Source organism: Notamacropus eugenii, chromosome 4 (assembly GCF_028372415.1).
Source record: "Notamacropus eugenii isolate mMacEug1 chromosome 4, mMacEug1.pri_v2, whole genome shotgun sequence".
Classification (NCBI taxonomy): Eukaryota; Metazoa; Chordata; class Mammalia; order Diprotodontia; family Macropodidae; genus Notamacropus; species Notamacropus eugenii.
Genome location: NC_092875.1, coordinates 228,816,199 through 228,834,223, shown reverse-complemented (window position 1 = coordinate 228,834,223; position 18,025 = coordinate 228,816,199). Strand labels below are relative to the sequence as shown.

Below are 18,025 nucleotides of genomic sequence, written 5' to 3'. Positions count from 1 at the left end.
TGAGAGGGAAAGAGTGAACCTTTCTCTCATCGCATTTGGCTTAAGGAGGGAATAACATACACACTTAATTTGGTATGAAAATCTGTCTTACACAACAGGAAAGTAGGGGGGAAGGGGATAAGTGCAGTGGGGGGGACTGATAGAAGGGAGGGCAAATGGGAGGAGGGGGTAATTAGAAGCAAACACTTTTGAGGAAGGATAGGATCAAAAGAGAGAATAGAATAAATGGGCAGGATAGGATGGAGGGAAATATAGTTAGTCTTTCACAATATGACTGTTATGGAAGTGTTTTGCATAACTGCACATGTATAACCTATATTGAATTGCTTGCCTTCTCAGTGGGAATGTGTGGGGAGGAAGGAAGGGAGAGAAGTTGGAACTAAAAGTTTTAAAAACAAATGTTAAAAATTGTTTTTTACATGCAACTGGGAAATAAGATATACAGGCAATAGTATGCAAAAATCTATCTTACCCTACAAGAAAATAGAGAGAATGGGGATAAGAGAAGGGAGGGGTATGATAGAAGAGGGGGCATATTGGGGGAAGGGATAATCAGAATACACATTGTCTTGGGAATGGGGAAAAAATTTCAAACTCAAAATCTTATGGAATTGAATGTGGAAAACTAAAAATAAATAAATAAAGGATGTTGAATTAAAGAAGGCAGTGTGATATGATAGAAGGAGCCTAACAATGGGGTTAAAGGACCTGGATCTGAATACTGGCTTTGCTACTTAGTATCTTTTCTTTTCTGGGTCTCACTTTCCTCCTCTCTACCATGAGAGAATTAAGACTAGAATAAGTCTAAGGTCACTTCCAGCTCTTGAGCTATGATTCTATGAAAGGAGAGTCACTCCAAAACATTTGTACTATTTCAGCATCACCACCACCTTGTTGTTCTGGCCCAGTAGATTTCCAGTTTTGTGATCTAGGTTTTAGCATACTATACCCGGCTATACCTTCCACATTGTGACTTTCCATATAACAGTTTTGATATAGTGTGGGTTGGCATAAGAAATAAAATGAGAATTTGGGGGGAGTTTTGTGGAAGCTGTAAATGACATGAAGGCCAATAGATGACACAGAAAAAGTTTAGAAACTTAGAAATGCATAAAATACATGCATAGTATTGTATAATGTCAACATATTTTATCTTTTAATGCTATAATAATTCATACTTCTCCTCTAGTGTGAAGGGAGAGCCAAAAAATTTTATATGGATTTTCCAGATTGTGGGAGCACTGTGCTTCTAACCCCTGCAGTGTGGAAGGGATAACTGCAGTTCTGTTCTTAGCTCTTTGTAGAGGGGAGAGGGGGTGCTAATGCACAGTCCACTAAATTATGCTTCATGTGGCCATGAAAAGGACACTGGATATTGCACTTAGTACAGTTGTTAAGTTTTATGATTTATGTTGCTTATTCAGCAGACCAAAATTATTAGAGGTTTGTACAAGGTTATTTTTAATGAATATATATATATATATGTATATAAAATGCTTAGTATGCCCCATTTACCATTAAGGACATTTATTAAAAACCAAGAAGCTGAGAAAGTATACATATATTAGCACTTCATTTTTCTCACAGCTACTGAAAGGGTAGTGATATTAAATAGAAATGCCTACCATAAGTGGAGCTGTTAGTGTACCATGCCTAACCTAGCACTATGCATGAATAGGCAGTTGAAATGATGATGGTGGTGGTGGTGATGATGATGATGATGATGATGATGATGATGATGTATGATCTCCATCAGTGTGTATCCCTTCCAGGTCTAAATCTCTGATCCTATGACCTTGGACAAGCATAGCAGATGGGAATTCTGGGTCCAAAATGGAAGAGGAGAAAGAGGAGTAGGGTAGGCTAGATTTCCTTTAATAAATTATCCAGAACTTGATAACCCCAAGCTTCTTTGTGAAACAAAGACTTCTCCTTTTTTTAACACCCATATTCTACCACTTGTAAGTCAGGTTATACCAAAGCCTCTGAAGAATTAAACTTGGGTGCCATCTGAAAGACAGTGGAAAGGTACATGGTGTGGGGGTGGATGGGGCAGCTAGGTTGCGCAATGGTTAGAGTGCCATGCCTAGAGTAAGGAAGACTCATCTTTCTAAGTTTCAGTCTGGCTTCAGGTACTTATTATCTGGGTGACCCTGGGCAAGTCACTTAACCCTGTTTGCTTCAGTTTCCTCATCTGTGAAATGAACTAGAGAAGCAAATGGCAAAGAGTCAAATATAACTAAAAATGAGTAAATAATAAAAGTGAGGGCAAGTAGATCGCAACACGTTGCACATGAAGAATTGTGTATAAGTCACTTAAAGGATGTCATTATAAAAATGTATAACTTGGAAAAAATATGAGTCAGTCAGAGAGTAAGAGTGAAGGATAATCTTTAGGCAAGTCCATGTGTTTCATTCATGGGTATCCACACAGAGTGAGAGGAAACCCTTTAGAATGTCAGGTGGATCCCTTGTGAAGTTCACATGGAAAAGTTTTTCATAGGCATTCTGTATCTTTGGAGGTAGATCACAGACCCATCAAGGTATTCATATTTTGATACCCAAGTATGGAAGCTGACACTTATATAGCAATTTAAGGTTTGCCAAGTGCTTTACCCACATTATCTAATTTGATCCTTATTGTCTCCATTTTATAAATGAGGAACCTGAGAGCCAAAGAGATTGACTTGCATATTGTTGTGCAACCAAAAAGCTACAGCTGGTATTTGGTCTTAGTCTAGGTACTCTTTTTGCCTTGTACTAAGATACATCATTAATTATTGATCATGAGTGTGACCCATTTCTCATTCTCAGTATACCTTGTTTTCAAAGACTTTCATAATTAGAGTTTAGCCAGTTCTTTTTGGCTAATCCAGATAAGAAGCTTGTAACTCTGCCTTTTCCCATTTTATACAAAGAGGCTGCTTAAAAAACACAAAAAGCAAAAAACAAAAGCCTGGCTAGGTAAAGTGATTTGATTTTGACCATGAGTTAATCAGTGACAAGAATTAGAAACAGAACTTCCAGATTCTTCCTAACCTCTGTCTTCTGCCCCAAGCCTTAGTGTATAATTATCATTGTATTTCTTCATCTATAAACAAAGGCACTAACAACACCTTGGTAGCTAGGTGGTGCAATGGATAGAGAGCCAGAGCTAGAGTCAGGAAGACTCATCTTCCTGAGTTCAAATGTAACCTTGAACACTTAGTAGCTGTGTGAACCTGGGCAAGTCACTTAACTCTGTTTGCCTCTGTTCTGTAAAATGAGCTGCGGAATGAAATGGCAAACCTTCCCAGTATCTCTGCCAAGAAAACCCCAAATGGATTCACTGAAGAGTTGGACATGACCGAAATGACTGAACAGCTATAATAACACCTGTCCTTGCCTATTTCCCAGGATTGTCTGAGTGCTCAAATAATATAAAAGATGAAAGTACTTAATAAATTGTAAAGAGTTTTAACAAAGGTAAGATGATGATAATGATTTTTTGATCTTCAAAACATGTAATTCTAGGATAGGAAGTTTTCATCTATTAAGGAAGAGTCTACTATTTATTTTCAGGGTCCTTTGGAGGTTTACTGCACAACAGAGCAGGCCGTGGTGTTTTGGAAAGAGCTAGGTTTTGGTTTACAATTCAAAGGGTCTGGATTTCAATCATGACATGCTATCTACTACCTTTGTAACTTTGAACAAGTCACAACGTCTCTGGACTACTTTTTCCTCATCTGTGAAATGAGGGCGTTGGACTTGATAATCTCTAAGATCCTTTCCAGCTGCGAATCTTGTAATTGTTTGGGGTCTAATATATTACCATACCAGAGGGCTTTACTTAAACATTGCCTATTTCTCACCTGTCATTTTCAGAGAATTTTAGGGACTTTAAAATAATTCTTTCCAAAGTACAAAAGAAGTAGGTACTCTCACTGAGATGGATTTGGAGGTCATTAAAAACATTCTTACTAGTCATTATGGGCAGTCTTCCTATTTTAACCTTATTACAGGGGAAAGTATCCTTTTAGTAAGTTACATTCATCCTTCCGAAGGACAAGGGCAATATTAGTAAGGTCACTTAAAATGCTTACTTTTATTAAATACCTATGTGGTAACTTAATTTATTGTACAGAGTTTAAAGCTTAGAATTAAGTTCTCTTTTACTATAATTTTATGACTAGGACAAACAGTGTTGTATTCCAAGCAGTTCTCAGAGCACGAACCTCTGATTCAGATGATTTTGAGTTGAAATTTCAACATAACTTGGAACTTAAAGTTAAGTATATAAAACTTTTCTTGGTCTCATTCTTTAGTTTTGTGAATATGTTCTAGGTGATTTAAGGGCAGCTAGGTGGTACAGTGGATAGAGCACCAGGCCTAGGTGCTAGGAAGATCTGAATTTAAACCTGGCTTTAGACACTTATTGGCTGTGTGACCCTGGCCAAGTCACTTAACCTCTATTTGCCTCATCTGTAATTTGGGGACACACTGCAGAAGGAAAGGGCAAACTGCTCAAGTATTTTTGCCAAGAAAACCCCCTGGGAAGTCCATGAGGCTAGGAAGATCTGAATTTAAACCTGGCTTTAGACACTTATTGGCTGTGTGACCCTGGCCAAGTCACTTAACCTCTATTTGCCTCATCTGTAATTTGGGGACACACTGCAGAAGGAAAGGGCAAACTGCTCAAGTATTTTTGCCAAGAAAACCCCCTGGGAAGTCCATGAGGCTAGGAAGATCTGAATTTAAACCTGGCTTTAGACACTTATTGGCTGTGTGACCCTGGCCAAGTCACTTAACCTCTATTTGCCTCAGTTTCTCATCTGTAATTTGGGGACACACTGCAGAAGGAAAGGGCAAACTGCTCAAGTATTTTTGCCAAGAAAACCCCCTGGGAAGTCCATGAGGCCACGTAGAGTCAGACATGATTCAACACCACCACCAACAATAGCAGTGTAAATTGATAAAAAATTGATAACTCATTGAAAACTTGTGCTTAATGTGGAGTAATAATTAATTCAAGAAACATTTAACAAGTGCCTACTATATATCTGAATGATACTATGCTAGGAGAAAGGAATTCAAAGGTGAAAAATGACAATTTCTTGCATTCAAAGGATTGGGCATCTCAATGATTCTCAGACATACTCATCTAGTTCTAACCTGTCTCCTCACCTCCACACTTGTATCTCAAATTTAATGTCCCAAAGAATCACAAACTCACCATGTCCAAAGCTGAACTCATTTTTTGTCCCACCAAGTCCTCCCCTCTTCCTGACTTTCCTTTAACTGTTGAAGATGCTTGGCAAATTCTGTTGTTTCTTTCATTTTAACATCACTAATATATATTCCCTTCTTTCCTCTGATTCTACCATTACTAGCCATGAGATGAGTCCATGGACTATTGTAGCAGCTTTCTCTTTGGTCTTCTGCCCTCAAGTCTCTCTCCATTCTAGTCCAAGCTCTACTCAGTTGTCAGACATGGTCTGACCATGTTATCCTCCTCCTAAACCCTAGTGGTTCAGCCCCTCAGGACCAAATATAAAATCATCTATTTGGCATTCAAAGCCCTTCAAAACCTGGCCCCTTCCAACCTTTCCAGTTTTCTTATACCTCAAACCCTGGAAGTCATCATCAATGTAAAAGTAGGATCATCAGAAGATAAAGTGTAGTGTGTAGAGAACAGGGTCTGGGAAAGATACTCAGGAGACATCAACTCAGGAGACATTAAAATATTCAGAGGAAGTGTGTATCAGGGTCATTTTTGTGGGTTAGTCTAAATTTGCAAAAGGGTCACCAAGCTGTACATACTAATTTCTGTAGTTGGCATATTCACTTAGACAACCACATATAAGCATTATTTATGTCCTCTAGTATTTTTTATTAATTTTGTTAAATATTTTTAATTACATTTTAATCTGGTTCCTGCCCCTACTTGGAGTGTTGCAGGTGGTAATGTGTCTATACTTGTAGTCTAAATTAATTCACATGTACTTTAGAAAATGGTGAATTCTTTTTTGTTCATTTGGGTATTAAGAAGATAATTTTAATATTTCAGTATTTACTTACATTAAGAAAACCATCCTCCTAATAGCAAGCCCTAAATTTTAATGGCAGAAATAATAGAACCCAAATCACTGTACATTTTCAGGTTTGTGAATGATGGAAGTGTGAATTCAATAAGATAACGTTGCTGTACGAATTTAACAGAAATAGCTAACATCATATCCTTTGCCAATTCACACAAAAAGGCTGACTTTACAGCTACGATGTAATACTGTATATAGGTCCGTATTTTATGACTGAGATCATATCTGTGAAAACTAAGACTTTTAAAAAAAGTGTAAGACAAACTCACAACTTTTTTTCCCTGCTTTTTAACCAATAGAATTTTGAAAGTGCCAATTGGATTGAAATTAGTCAGTAAGATACATAGTTTCCCCCTCTTGGAAGTCAAGGCTGAACACTGAGCTTTGAATCATATAAAAATGTGGTTTTAAAAGTAATTAGTTCAAGTTATTGCCCTGTTGCAGCTTGCTCACAGCTTTATACAGAAATTTGAAATTCACATGAAATTCTCAAATAGTCAAAAGCCTTCCTAATTTAAGAGTCTTAAAATAGTTTTATTCTTTTTAAAGGTTTAAAAAACCCCTGGGAAAATCTTTGTACTTTCTATATTGAGCATATATGCTACTCCCCTCCCCTTCATCTTCCTCAGAAATGAACAGTTTTAACTCTTGGTTGCTACAATGATATTTTATTTGGGAAGTATTAGAAATCTTTTCCTTGAGTTACTGTGTCTTTAATTTCATTTTCATTAACTGTGAGACCTTGGGCAAGACTCTTAACCTGTATAAATCTCAGTTTCCTTATGCATAAAGTGAGGATTTTGAAATAGATGATTAAAAGGGATCCTTCTATCCCTAAAATTCAATGAATCTATCAGAACTGGAAAGTTAAAAATTATTTGGAGGCTTCATGTAGGAAAACTCAGAATGATCTTAAATTTGGAGTGAATACTGTGTTGGACATAAAAATCAAAGAAGTCAGAGTCTTTGAAAGTTGAGACTTTCATTTTTATCATCTCCCCTATACCTAGCACAATACCTTAGCATATAGTAGATCTTAATAGATTCTCATTGATTCAGGAGTGGAAAACCTACAGACTCTAGGCCTCATGTGACTTTCTAGATCCTTTGGCCCTTTGACTGTGTCCAAGTTTTACGGAACAAATCCTTTTATTAAAGGAATTTGTTCTGTGAAGTTTGGATTCAGTCAAAGGGCTGCACTTAAGGACTTAGAGGGCCCCTTGCATGGCCTTGAGGCTTCAGGTTCTCCACCCATGGATTAAATGATTTTTAGTGTCGTAGAACTAAATCTGTAAGGGATATCTGAGATCCTCTAGTATAACCACTTCATTTTATAAATGAGGAAAAGGAGTTTGTGCCTTGTCTCAGTTCACAGAAGTCACAAGTGTGAGATTTGAATGCAGATCTTCTGACTTCAGATCCAATCCTCTTTACCCTTTACCAGTAAAGAAGGTACTGAAATCTGTCTTGAGTTATGACAAATTACTCAGAAGAAGGCAAATGTTTTGGAGTATGATGGAAAAGAGGGATTTCTTTCTTTTCTCTGGACATTTCTTTACATACTGTAGTTTTTTGGGGAAGAAAAAAATAGTTGAAATACTACAAATATTTTTGTTACTAAATCTACATTTCCTTGAGGAAATCCAGTGGTTCTTGGTTTATTCATTCTTTCACCCATCCAACCACTGTACATCTGAAAGTCATCATAGATTTGTCACTAAAATGTTTCTGACATTTAAAAAATCTTGGTTTCTCTTAGTTACTGACTTGGCAGAACTATCAAACAGTCTTCACAAGAAAAGAGGAAAGCTTAATAAGAGAACAAAAATTCTCTTATTCTTTTCTTTCCATGACCTTTCAGTTTGGCTGCATTTAAGCACTTTCCCTGGCTTCTGATACATTGGAATTGGGAACAGTTGTCTATTTGGTTTCCCAAATTTCTTACCATCAGTATTGCATGATACAGCTTCAGAAACTGAATGTTTCATCCCATGATTATCTATTAACCTGTGTTCATGATCAGGCATATTTTTATTTGTATGCAGTAATAGGAAATATTAATTAAAATTATTATAAATATGCTGGAATCCCAATAAAATTCTGTGTGAAAAAATGTGAAGTTCAATTTAAAGCAGATTTGTCTGGGACCTCTTGGCTAGGGATGTAGTAGACTGATTAAGCACCAGCCTTATAATTAGGAAGAAATGAGTTCAAATCCTTACCTTAGTCTCAAACTAGCTCTGTGACCTTGAGCAAGCCTTCTAATCTCTCAACCTCTGTAAAATTCACCTATAAAATGGAGATAATAGCTTATACCTTGCAGAGTTGTTATGAAGATTAAATGAGTTAACATTAAGAACTTAATAAACCTGAAAGTGCTATATAAATTCTAGCCATTTTCATACTCATCCTCAGTTATTATTATGTCCCAGCTATAAGGTAGTGCCATAGCACAAGACTTTGAAGACATTATAGTGAAAGACTGTATATATTATATTTTATTTAGGGAGTTGATACAATCTCCTAATTCAACTTTGTTTTAAATTTGCCTGTAAATGATGTAATTTTTATTTAATATAAACCAAGTTAATTATTATTCAAATAGTAATTAATTTGGATTCAATTAATTTGGTATTTGTTTGAGATAGTATGAACTGTTAACTTTTGTGTCATCTATAAAGAGAGTATTTGTCAAGCAAATTAATAGTGCAATCTTATTTAGACTATGGTAGGGAATGAAGAGGAAACAGGAAGTCTATTTAAAAGAGCAAACTAAAAAAAGAAACAACCCCAAAGCTTTAGCTTCTTAATTGTTTGGAATGTAAATGGAGACCAATTTAAACCCTTTTGCCTGTTTGTTAAAGCCAGACTTTGGGGTGGGGATGATGGGGAGAGTAAGCTTTAGTAGTAGTTAAGTAGTAGCCATGATGAGAACAAAATAATATTCCATTGAAAATATGAATGGTGGCTTGAAATAATGAAGAGGGGGCAGTTAGGTGGTGGAGTGGATAGAGGAGCAGGCCTAGAGTCAGGAAAACCCAAATTCAAAATAAGCCTCAGACACTAGCTGTGTGACCTTAGACAAGTCAGTTAACCCCATTTGCCTCAGTTTCGTCAAGTGTAAAATGAACTGGAGAGGGAAAGGCAAACCACTGCAGTATCTTTGCCAAGAAAACCCCAAATGGGGTCATGAAGAGTCAGACATGACTACTGAACAACAATCTCAAATTGGAGAGAATTTTCTGTATTTTTTTCTGTTTTAGAGATCAGCAGAGACTTAAAAATAATGGTTTAGCTCCAACTCCACATAGGTTACAGTAATAGATGATTACTACTGCACTACTTTTAGATTTGAGTTTGATTCAACTGTAGTATTATCCCCCCTGTTTTCAATCATCTCTTCAACAACTTTGAGCGTATCTGTTTTTGGCTAATGTACTTTTCATATTTGCTATTTAGCCGAAGTTGAAACTTCTTTTGGAAAGCAAGAGAAAGCCTTCTCATGATCTTGACAGGATAGGGAAAAAAAGAAAAAAATACTTTTTCCGTGACATAAAAAGTTATCACTTTATAAATGTGGATTCAAGAAACTAGATTTAAAAATTTTCAGTCTACGGGAAGATATTGGCGTGAGTGGTACTCTTAACACATGGCCCTGTTCGCTCTCAACAGACTGTTTCTCTACCTAGTAAAAAGGGCAGCCAGTGACTAGACCAGAGCATGTGCATCTTGGGATGTGTGGTCATGTTATTAAAAACTAGGTCAGAAGCACCAGTTGATTTTTTTCTGCTCATTTCATAGAAGCATCTGCCCCTAGAATTTTAATAAAAGTATTTGCCTACCTCCTTCAGTATTATTCCCCAAAGTGCCTTAAAGATATAAATTCCTTCTCTCTGAAATAGGTAAATGGTGTATTCTATATTATTCTTTTTGCATAAGAAGAAATTGCACTATATAGCAGCTAAGAGACTTGTCTAATGTGGTACCATGAGTCATTAGTATAACTGATAGCAGGGCCCATCATTCCATCCAGTCTGTTATTTGTAATCATAGTATTATGGAATGTTTCTGCAGTAAAAAACCTTGAAGATCATCTAATCCAACCACTTCCTGATTTTTCAAATGAGGAAATTAAAGATAGGGGTGATAAGTGACTAGAAGAAACATTCAGACTCCTGATCACCAACCTTATGCATTTTCTTTTGTTTTCATATTTGTTTATTTTATTTTTAATTTGTGGAATAAAACAAGCATTTCCTTAACATATTTTACATATATGCATAAAACATGTAATATATGTTATATATAACATATATTAGCATAAAATAAAAATATGATTGCACACGAAACTACAAATCTTTTGGGTACAATTTGCTATTCCTTTTCAATATAAAGTTATCATGTAAATTATGTAAAATCATTCTATGCAAACTTCTGTTTATCAGTTCTTTCTCTGTGTGCAGATTGTATCTTTCCTTATATGTCCTTATAGTTAATTTGGGTATTTGTAATAGTGAAAATCCCTTATTTACTCAATGTCATTCTTAAAACATTAATGCTATTACTGTATACAACGTTTTCTCGGTTCTGCTCATTTCGCTGTTCATTATTTCTTGTGTTTTTCCATGTTTTCCAAGATCATTGAGTTCATCATTTCTTATAGCACAGTAGTATTCCATCACAATCGTATATCACAACTTGTTCAACCATTCCCTAATTGATGAGCATCCCTGCAATTTCCAGTTTTTTGCCACCACAAAGAGAAATGCTATAAGCAGTTTAGAACATATAGGTTGTTTTCCTTCTTCCCTAATAATTTTTGAAAATAGACCTAGTATTGGTATTTGTGAGTCAACGGGTGGATGGGGAGTTTAATAACTCTTTGGGCATAATTAGAGATTATTCTACTAAATGGTTGGATCAATTCACAATTCCACCAAAACTTCATGTCCCAATTTTTCCATATTTTTCTACTATGTCATACTGCTTACTGCTGGTGATTCTGGAAAGCATTGAGCTGACATTCTCTATGACTATTCAAGATAAAATTCATAATGAGAGGCAGTGTGTGGTCTACTGAAAAGACTTACTGATTTTGAACTGATTTTGTAATCAGAAGACCTGGGTTCAAATCCTGCTCTCTTACTCCCTACATGACCTAGAGCAAGTCACTTCAGTTATTTGGGCTTAAGTGTCCCCAGCTATAAAATGAGGGGTTTGAGAGAGAGAGTAGAAGAAATGGGGGGCAGGATAGGATGGAGGGAAATATAGTTAGTCTTACACAACATGACTATTATAGAAGTCATCTGCAAAACTACACAGATATGGCCTATATTGAATTGCTTGTCTTCCCAAAGGGAATAGGTGGGGAGGGAGAGAGGAAGAGAAGTTGGAACTCAAAGTTTTAGGAACAACTGTTGAGTATTGTTCTTACATACAACTAGGAAATGAGAAATACAGGTAATGGGGTATAAAAATTTATCTTGCCTACAGGACAAAAGAGTAGATGGGGATAAGGGAAGGAGAAGGATGTTAGAAGGGAGGGCAGATTGGTGATAGGGGTAGTTAGAATACTTGGCGTTTTGGGGTGGGGGGAGGGGAGAGATTGGGAGAAAATTTGGAACTCAAAATTTTGTGGAAATGAATGCTGAAAACTTAAATAAAAAGAAAAAAACACGAAGGCTTTGAAATAAAAGACATCTCTAAGCTTATGATCTTATGTCATTAACACAAATATCATGTCTATACCCACAGCAATTTCATTATCTTTTTTCCCCCTCATTTTAAAGGCAACTCGTACCTAAAGGAGTACTTTGTTAAGTTTGAAAATATATTTTAAAACCTAGTAAAAAAGGAAGGTTTTTTTTCAGTAATGATTTCTGCCGCTCTCAAAGGGTCAGATAGTATTATTAGTGGAAATTTGTGATGTGATTCTCTTTCCTACTGCTGAAACTTTTATTACTATCCTTCCTAGCTACTTTGGTGCAGCATAAGTCATAAATGTTTTCAAGTTTTCCCATTAAAATCGTTATCATCACACTGTGCATGTGAGGTAGGTTGTTATTAAATCTAGTTTTCCACAGAGGTGGATAAACAACTGCATTTTTCCCAGGGCCTCACGGTAAGCCAAGGATAGAGCTGCACATTAGTTTTAGAAGGTTTTCCCCCTTCAGCTGTAGAGTTCCATGGAGCTATTACCTTCATGTACAGGTGCCATTTTTTTTGCAGGTACCAACTAACACCCAGGTTCTTCCCATCATTGGAGGCAATGCATCAAAGATGATTTTAAACAGAAAGCAAATCTCCATGGCCCCAACCTGTGGCTGGGACGCGTACAGGACAACATGTAGCCCCTGTGTGGCTGAGTTAGTGCGTTGTGTCAGAAATTTATGGAAACCCAAGTACTCTTGAGAAATGAGGAAGTTGTGCTATCTTGGGAATTTTGCAGAAAGGACTTCCATAGTGATTGTGGCCCTTTGTTTTTACCACGCAGAGAGCGCATATTTCCTTAATGCCTCCAGTCAGGCTCAGTCACCAAATCAATTTTTCATGGCTCAAAAGAAAAAAACAACAACTCAGCACTGACTACGTCTTTATTTCCTCCCTTTACAGAGTGCAAATTCACCTGCACCAGTGGTAAATGCTTGTATCTTGGCTCTCTGGTCTGTAACCAACAGAACGATTGTGGAGATAACAGTGATGAAGAGAACTGTTTACTGGTAACCGAACATCCTCCTCCTGGCATCTTCAACTGTAAGTGCTTCCTTCTTTCTGAATTTGGTGCGGCTTGGTGATATTTGTTGTGAGGGTGTTTGGAGACATTGGAGATAGTCATTGAATGAATGGTGCTTTAAGGTAACAGAAAGAGTTTTGTGTCTTCTGAGAGCAAGTGATTTCCTTGATTATGGTATTTGAAAAGGTGAAATTCTTTTCAGAGTTGGTTAATGGCACTGTGTTTTATAGCTCACTTTCAGAATTTATCGGGGAAACTGTTGGATAAATCTGATTTTAATTTCTATTCATCCAAAACCAATTATTTGTAGATTTGTTGTTTTTCACGCCACACATACAGAAATTATAAATAGCATTATTTGCAAAGAATTTGTAAATAGTTAAAGCAAATAATAATGTTCCTAAACTCCATAAATTTCAGTGGATAAAATAGTATATAAGATAATTTTGAAAACTACACAAATCATCAAACTTGTAAACACAGGCCTGATGAATAGTTATTTTTCTGTTTGTAAGACAATGAGTGAAGCTTTCTTGGCTTGTGATTCCTTCTCCCTGTCTCATCCCATTGGACCATTAAGCATCTTTTGAAGCTGAAAACAGTGGTCCCAGCCTAAGGTTCTTTGATTCTGTATGAAGAGAAGGGAGAAAAAGGACATTTTTGAAACATGGCTGAAAATGTCTAAGAATTTCAGGAAGAATGATTTCATTGTTCTCTGTGTTTCCTTATTTCAAATGACTTGGCCTTGGGGTTGAGAATCTTTTTGAAATGCATGTCCTAAAAATATTGTATATATCACTAAGTCTTTTCACATGATTTTCATTTTGAAATAATTTCATGTTGCACCTAGGGGTTTCCTCTGATTTAAAGTTCCTTATTGATATTATTGGGAGAAGTAACATTGGAGCAGAAAATTCTTTGATTTTGCTACTGAAATGATACATTCATGCTAACAATGAAAAAAAAGCAAAGAAGTTACTGTTTAATACAGTGTAAATTTGTTCTGGGCTTTAAAATTAATCTGAAAAACTTGTACATAATTTACCATTATATTTATGATTCATGTATAAGAGCATTATTGTTGGATATATAGGCCCATGAGCACCTAAATGTATTTTTTACATGTATTTGTATTTTCTTATATTGAGTTTTCTCAAAATAGAACTCATCTCTGTCATTTGAAAACTTTATTTAATGTTGGTTGTATATTTTCTTAGTGTTCTGTCAGACTGTCATTTCTGATTGTTTTATTTATTATGATAAGACTTTTGTAATGTATCAGTATAACAGTATGAAGTGTTTACCATGTGCCAAGCACTATGTTAAGTGCTGAGGATACAAAATAGAAAAATAGAGACCCATGCTCACCAGTAGCTCAAACTCTCTTAATTAGGGGAGATAATACATAAAAGAATTCAGCTCTTGAGAGAATGACAAGGTCCAGAAATACTCACATTATAGTGACAGGGTGAATGGTAAGGCCCAGCATCTCTTAAGCTGTATTGTGAAGCTTTATGATAACTCCCAGTGTTATTGAAGGCACAGAGGCAGGATTATTGGTAAAGCCTGGAAGACATTAATTTATAGTGGTCAGGTGTGTGATATGATGAAAGAGCTTGCCCTGTTCCTAAATGGATCATGGAACATCCACCCTATATACTAGGGACCTACACCTGCTTCTATATGATGGAGAGAATATTGATGGTAGAGAAGAACTTGTATTATACCACATGGCTGGCGGTCATTGAAAATACTACCTCAATTCAATCAAGTCTGATATCTCCATATTCAATTTTGAGCTGAGCTCAGCATCCATTTGTAACACCTACAATATCAATGCATTTGTGGGTGTGTTTAAATACACATGTATATAAAGAGACCTGGCCCTGTGATTTCATTGGTGAAGGGAATTCATAGCTGAGTACTCTCCCTCTGTAAATGAAAATCAGCACCTTCTCTGCAACCTATAGGAGTTGATGAAAGCAACTCCGTAAGCTGTTCAGGGTCATATAGCCAATTCTTGTGAGAGGTGGGTTATGAATTCAGGTCTTCCTAGCTCTGTAGTAACTGCACATCTAATTGCACATTACTTTCTGAGTAACTGCCTTTTTCATCCAGTCACCATATGGATGTTCAGAAACAATTTCTTTTGCAACTGGTATGGATTTCACTGTGGAGGCTTTGAAGTGTTCAGAGGGTTAATGTGACTTGTACCATGCATCGGTAGTATCCTACTTAAACTCTTTCTTAGTGGGGAGGAAGGAGAACATTATCATAACTAATCCAAAATGAAAAGCATGTTGGCTATCTGTTACTTAAAATTATATTTCAAATATACTTTATTTTAGATTAACATACAATTAATTAAAATTATAATCTGATTGTTATCAAGCTACAATCTCTTTATTTGTATTTATTTGCTTTTTTCTTCCTTTTACCCTCCATATCAATCTTTCTCCATTCTTAGGCTACATCCATAGTCCATCTTCAAGAGGACAAAATTTAAATTTCATTTTAACAAGTAAATGAATCTGTGGTAGTCTTGAAATGACAAGTGAATTTTTTCCCTAGCAGCGCAGACCTGAGAGCCAAGTTGCTTCATTTGGGGAGTTTTGTACAAAATTTGGCACGTATAAACCTTGCTATTCCACTGTTAACCAGAATTCCCTCTGTTCTAGGCCACTATATTTCCTCAAGGCTAAAATATATAAGCTGTGTTGTGTGACATTTCTATCCCTTCACGGGGTATCTTCAGCCGGCCTTTCCAGATTTATTTCCTATTCCTTCCCTTTATGCATTCTACATTCCAGCCAGACTGGCCATGAATGTTCATTCCAGTCTAGTACTATTCTCCAACTTTCATCCATGTGGTTCCCCCATGTCTGGAATGTGCTCCCCTCACCAGCACTGCTTAGAATTCCTGATTCCCTTCGTTTCATTTCAGGTGTCTCCTCAACACTCAGGCAATTAGTGTTCTCCATACACGCGTGGAAATTAATTCTTTGTATTTATCTATATATGATCATGAAGTAGAATGAGGGCAACAATTTCTTTGGGTTTTGTTTGGTATTCCTAGCGCCTAGAATAATAATTGGTACTTTAATGAATGCTTGCTGAATGTTTGTGAAACCAAGAGAAAACATTGTGGCTTGCTTTCTTTTTAGATGGTGCGAAATGACCTCTAAAGGGCCTCTCAACTTTAAGATTTGGGGATTTTAGGAAGACCACATAAAACCAATATCTTATTGGTAGCAATTTATGATGTCCCAGTTTGAAACTTTGCTTGGTAGATGAATTATTGTTTTGGAAACTGACTTTTTGGTATGACTAAATTTTAGGGCTGCTTTTAGTATAACAAGAATTTTCTAAAACAAGCATATCTAAAAATGAATTGACCTGGAGATTGTTGACTATATTCTGTGTACTTTTTTCCTGTGTGTGTTTTAATGGAATATAATTAAAGTTAGTCAGTTGCTCATTATTGGAAGCCAGTCATTTTCTAAGCCAGTCCATCAGCCTTCCCATATTCACTGGCTTTCAGCATGTTCTGTTCCTTCCAGGGACAGTAATCAACAGAAACTGTGGTGTGTTGAGTACTGTGGTCCTTACTAGTGCCTTGCAAAGAAAGAAGAGGTTTCAGCTGGGATATTCTTGGGTATCGGGGGAGGATGGGGAAAGAATAATAATTTGAGTAATTTGAGGGGTCATTGGCCAGGGGTTTTTCTTAATCTCCCCAGGCCTCAGCTTCCTCATCTGTAAAAATGCAAGGGTTAGTTTAGCTCTCACCTGATATCTCTTTCTGCTCTAGATTTGTGATCCTATGAACTGAAAAGGGCCATGAAGTTGCAATGACAAAACCTTAAAGTTGGTAGCTAGGATTGAATCTGAATGAATCAAAGGCAGTAGCTTTGTTCAAAAAAGAAGCCAGACTCAAAACTAGGAGTGCCATCAAGTTCTGTGGGAGGCATGGTCGAAGGTTTTGGAGTCAAAGGCTAGGTGCTTTAGGCAACACAATATTTTGCTACGTATAGAGAATTCAAATTTGAAACACATTGTACTATATATTGAGAATTAGAGTTTATGACATTCACTGTTTTTTGGATTCATGTAAGATTAAGCCTGACCAGGCCACATAATCCAGCTACCTTTGAATACCCTTCTACTGGAGAGCTCTTGGTACTGATGCTACCACTCTCATTATTTTCCATAGCAACCATGGACTCCACACAGGAGCAGAGTCTGTTATTTGAGGGTCACTTTAATTTCTGAATTTCTCATAAATGATTTGCTCTTTGAGCTATGAGACCCTTTGAAAGTGTCAGTCCTGTGTTAGGTTGGGGATTTAGCCTACCTGCCACTGTGCCTGCTTGTTGATAAATAGATGAATCAGTCATTTCAGTTTTGTGAAAATGTGTATGGCCAAGAATGGAAAATTAAACTTTGGCATTGATTTAATGGGAGATGAATAGTCTGTTCCATCTTCTCCCTTCTTTGCCTTCTCCCCATGAACTCCACCAGGTAAGGTTACAGAACAAAGCAAGATTCATTTAACAAGCTGTGGCTGTGTCACAAGCCATGGCTGTGTCACAAGCCATATGCACTTGTAGCATTAATAAAATAATGTGGCATTTTGAATGAATGTACAAACTCATTTGGGGTAACAGATGGACAGTATGCATTTCATGTTGGATTAGTTATAATAACAATATTCCTCTTTTTCCCCACTGACTTTTACTTTATTTTTCTCAATTACATGTAAAAACAATTTTTAGAGTTCATTTAAAAAAATGAGTTCCAAATTCTCTGCCTCCCTTCCTCCCTCACATCCTCACTCCACTCCTTTCTCTTTCAGAAGGCAAGCAATTTGCTATAGATTATACATGTGCAGCCTTGCAAAACATATTTCCAAGTTAGCCATGTTGTAAAAGAAAACAGACCAAAAAAACCCCCAAGAAAAATAAAGTAAAAAAAAAAGTATGCTTTGATCTTCATTCAGACTCCATCAGTTCTTTTTTCTGGGGGTGGATAGCACTTTTTTTAAAAATCATAAGTCCTTTGGAATTGTCTTGGAACATTGTATTACTGAGAATAGCTAAGTCATTCATAATTGATCATCATGTAATACTGCTATTACTGTGTACAATCATCTCCTAGTTCTAATCACTTCACTTTGCATCAGTTCACATAAGTCTTCTCAGATTTTTCTGAAAGCATC

The 18,025-nt window shown here is 36.4% G+C and overlaps 1 protein-coding gene across 10 annotated transcripts in view; it reads left to right on the top strand.

Moving 5' to 3' along the window:
• LDLRAD4 (low density lipoprotein receptor class A domain containing 4) overlaps nucleotides 1–18,025 on the top strand; it is a 587,101-nt gene that overhangs the window by 295,433 nt on the left and 273,643 nt on the right. For all 10 annotated transcript variants that reach the window (XM_072604172.1, XM_072604171.1, XM_072604176.1 and 7 more), the window contains one exon: nucleotides 12,690–12,830. In XM_072604172.1, the coding sequence (XP_072460273.1) occupies nucleotides 12,690–12,830 (141 nt within the window). The remainder of the gene's footprint in view (nucleotides 1–12,689; nucleotides 12,831–18,025) is intronic.